Genomic DNA, 3,876 nt, shown 5'->3' with positions numbered 1-3,876 from the left:
TCCAACAAAACTAGCCAATGTACTATTAACTGTAAGCCTGTAGTTTTCGGTTCATTAAATAGAAAACCTAAAACGACCTCATGTAACTTTGATAAATTTTGTTGAACCAAAAATAGAAAATGAAGGAGGGAAGATACAGTTGTACTCAACATAGACAATTAATTTTTTTTTTACAAAAATGGGTTTAATACTTATTCTGATATAACATCATTTAGCTATTTTTTTTATTATGATCTGAAACATTGTACACCGATCGAATTTTCACACTAATACTTCCACAGCTATTTTGAGCGTATACTATTTGTTTTATTACCAACGTGACACCATAAACCATACAAGCATCTTTAGGTGAAGCACTGGTGTACACATATATTGTATAGCTAATTGTTACATTGTTATCTAACATTTAAAAGCTTTTTCCACAAAAATTAAGTCTTTTGGATGGGTATGGCTGCTCCAATATGCTCCTCAAGTACTCCAATAAATTAAAACCTTTACTTTTGCAGCTGATATGAGTTGCAGTGAAGAGGGTTGGATCTACCACAGACATTCCGACTCATGTTTTCTGATGGTGGAACTGTTGAAAAATTTTACTGAATCTGTCGAACATTGTTCATCTCTCTCGGGCGGAGCGCACTTGGCTCATATAGAGGATCAAGAAACAGATGAATTCATCAAAGGTAATGTGCTCAAAAATGTGTTCTTTCTCTACGAATATGACTTTTATATATATATATATATATATATATATATATATATATATATATATATATATATATATATATATATATATATATATGTGTGTGTGTGTGTGTGTGTGTTTTAATAAAATACTAATAATACTAATTTTACATATGAGTAAGTCGTGTTATAAAGTTGATTATAGTGTAAAATCATCAATATTTATAATCAGCCATCAAGGTTTACTTAGCACTTAATTAAGTAGATTGTCTCAGTCACCGAATACAATTACTACCTATAACTTTGCAGAGTCAATGCTGGCCAACGAAAACGCCACCTACCGCATTGGAATTTTTCTCAACAGAAGTAGGGGGCTGTATTGGAAAGAGAGTACTCATGTAAGCTGTGGTTAATGTTAATTATGGCCCTTCCTCTTACACCCCCCCCCCCCCCCGCACAACGTTTCAGTTCTCAATTGTGAGGTACATTCAAAACCTGATCTAAAGTTTGAATTAACGTTTCCCACGAATGTAACCGATGTTTAAATGTAAGGTTGTGTGTAACTTTAGTTTAATGTATAAAAAGTACCTCATTACTTTTTGTCTGTCATAACATTTAATTAGAAAAACATTGACGGAATGCAAATTTTAACTAATTCGCAGGAAGTTGATTATCTGCCGTGGAAGCAAGTCGAGGATGTGACGTACTTCACAAGTACCGTGATCACAAGGGATGGTTGGAGACATGTCCCACCGAAGAATAAACGTCAATTTATTTGTCAAGTGGAGGCTGGTTCGTATGTTATCACCCTGATTGTATTGTGATCTCATTAGATGGACGTCACATTGATGGATGTCACAAATTTGACTTGACAGTATCGTCAGAATATATATAAGACAGTGATGTCATAAGGTTGACGTGACAGTATCGCCATCTAGTAATATTCTCTAGTAGTAATCTCGATATTAGAAACATTTAAAAACAAAATTCAGAAATAATTGAAATCCTAACAATCATGTAGCCATCTAAGGAAATTTTAAATGCCCGATGTGCTCTGTCAAAACTGACTTATCACAACTGACACCTCAGTAACATGTCATTACACATCATCTTTCAGTCAGTGTTTCTTCCAGCTATCTCTTCGGATGGGGAGGGGGCGAGGGGGATTAACCCCCTCCCCCTATTGAAGAGAGTACCACCCCACCTGCAGTACATAATTGAATTTATATAGAAAATATATAATTGTAATAGTCTCCGCCTCCCCCCCCCCCATCATATAGTTTCAAGTGCCGCCCACTCGGAGAAAAAAGTCTGGTAAAAACACTGCTTTTAATATAAATAAGATCAAAACTGTATTCTTTATGCATAGATTTCTTAAGCTTCAGAGAGAACTACACGTATTTCAAACTTATAACATTTGGTGAAAACTGGGCAAACGCGAATGTAAGAATTGATCTTTCGTAATGTTTTTTATCAATACGTAAACAAACATTAAATAATGATTACGTTTTTGTTTGTTACAAATTAGCTTTATAAAAAAAAATGTTTACATTTTTGTATAATATGAAATGAAACGATAAATATTTACAGGAGTACTGTAAGACAACATTTTATAACGGCAAACTGGCTGAACCGACTAACAGTGAACAGAGGAAAGCAATTGAGGAAATTACCAAAGAAGCTAAACTTATTGGTGAGCAGAAATACATTTTACTTTAGACTTATATTAATATGTGAAATAATATCTTGGTGTCTCTGCAATTTTGGTTTCTGGGAATAGATTAAAAACCTACAGAAGCATATATATATATATATATATATATATATATATATATATATATATATATATATATATATATATATATATATATATATGTTCTATTACTATTCACTTCGTCCAGCTTACTTAACCAGTTTCAAGTTATCGAATTTTGATAAAACTGAAATATATTAGATACCACTTCCCTATACCAGAAATAACTAATCGTAGAAATAAATCTAGGAAGATTATCTATACATTAGATATCAAAGAAAGTCTACCTAACGGAATCGGTAAAAAAATTATCAGATTTTAAGGAGAAACCAAACGACGAACATAAACGATTGCAAAACTTGACTTCTCTTACTCAGGAAATAGTACAATGTGATAAAAATTTCGATTGCAATATTTTTTAACAATTCCGTTAATCTGTCTATTGTCTCTATACGAGAAAATAATAAAAAATATTTATATCATCTATACAATACTATGTTGGTTTCCTTAGCTTGGATAGGAGCGAGCGACCTGGTAACTGAAAACGTATTTGTCTGGACAAGTTCCGGTCGGAATCTGTCTACGAAGGACAGCTGGTGGTCCAAGGAAAATCCTGACAACTAGCAGAACAGGGAACATTGTGTGATCGTTAATGTCAGCAGCGAAATTGATGACTGCGATTGTTCTTACCGGTTTCCGTTTATTTGTCAAATAGGTACTCATTATAATTACATGCATGCACACTCGTTTATTACTCAAGTTTATACATTATATATATATATATATATATATATATATATATATATATATATATATATATATATATATATATATATATATATATATATATATATATATATATATTATATATATATATATATATATATATATATATATATATATATATATATATATCAAATACATTGTGATCCATATTTCAACCTTGCTGGTCGCAATTAGTATTGGAAATTATGTTATAGTCAACTCAGTTGCTGAGGTTACCGAAATTATTTCAAAGCTGTCCAACTTTTAAATAAGAAAAGCGTTTAAAGCAGAACGACACATGTTATTCACCTTTGTTGAGAAAAAATTGGAAAAAAAAACAATTAGAAACATATTGACCTCAATTTAGAAAAAATAACTGTAATCATTATGTTTTCTTAAAGAAGCTCTTACTTTAAATAAGCTATACTACTCTGTATAAGCTAACGTTGTATAAGAAACGACCGATTGCATAAAATTAAACTAATATATTTCATAACAATGTTTCTAGACGTTTCCCCCACAAACCACACAGACGACCCCTGCTTCCCATACATCGGCCTGCAACAAGTGAACGGCGTCTGCCAAACTAGTTTTGCTTCACCACGATACTGGACAGTGGATGCTGTAAGTATATTCATATTTAATCAACAAGTGTTCGCACAATACTGTAAGAATTA

General features: G+C 32.0%; 1 protein-coding gene across 1 annotated transcript; it reads left to right on the top strand.

The window, feature by feature from the left end:
- Positions 1-511: 511 nt before the first annotated feature.
- On the top strand, positions 512-2,400 carry LOC131942570 (uncharacterized). Its single transcript, XM_059302464.1, has 5 exons — positions 512-680; positions 991-1,079; positions 1,344-1,473; positions 2,051-2,124; positions 2,272-2,400. Exons 1-5 carry the CDS (start codon positions 512-514, stop codon positions 2,398-2,400), a joined length of 591 nt encoding a protein of 196 aa, XP_059158447.1.
- Positions 2,401-3,876: the final 1,476 nt, after the last annotated feature.

The sequence above is a fragment of the Physella acuta genome, unplaced genomic scaffold (genome assembly GCF_028476545.2).
Source record: "Physella acuta isolate Inbredline_101_S28 unplaced genomic scaffold, ASM2847654v3 ptg000412l, whole genome shotgun sequence".
Lineage (NCBI taxonomy): Eukaryota > Metazoa > Mollusca > Gastropoda > Physidae > Physella > Physella acuta.
Note: the sequence above shows the minus strand (reverse complement) of the source record. Positions and strands in the feature narration are given on the sequence as shown.

Excerpts from the sequence above, each read along its gene's own strand:
- LOC131942570 (XM_059302464.1), top strand. The coding sequence starts at position 512 with ATGAGTTGCAGTGAAGAGGGTTGGATCTACCACAGACATTCCGACTCA. Across the intron at positions 681-990 it reads AACAGATGAATTCATCAAAG|AGTCAATGCTGGCCAACGAA; the intron begins GTAATGTGCTCA and ends ATAACTTTGCAG. Across the intron at positions 1,474-2,050 it reads TATTTGTCAAGTGGAGGCTG|ATTTCTTAAGCTTCAGAGAG; the intron begins GTTCGTATGTTA and ends CTTTATGCATAG.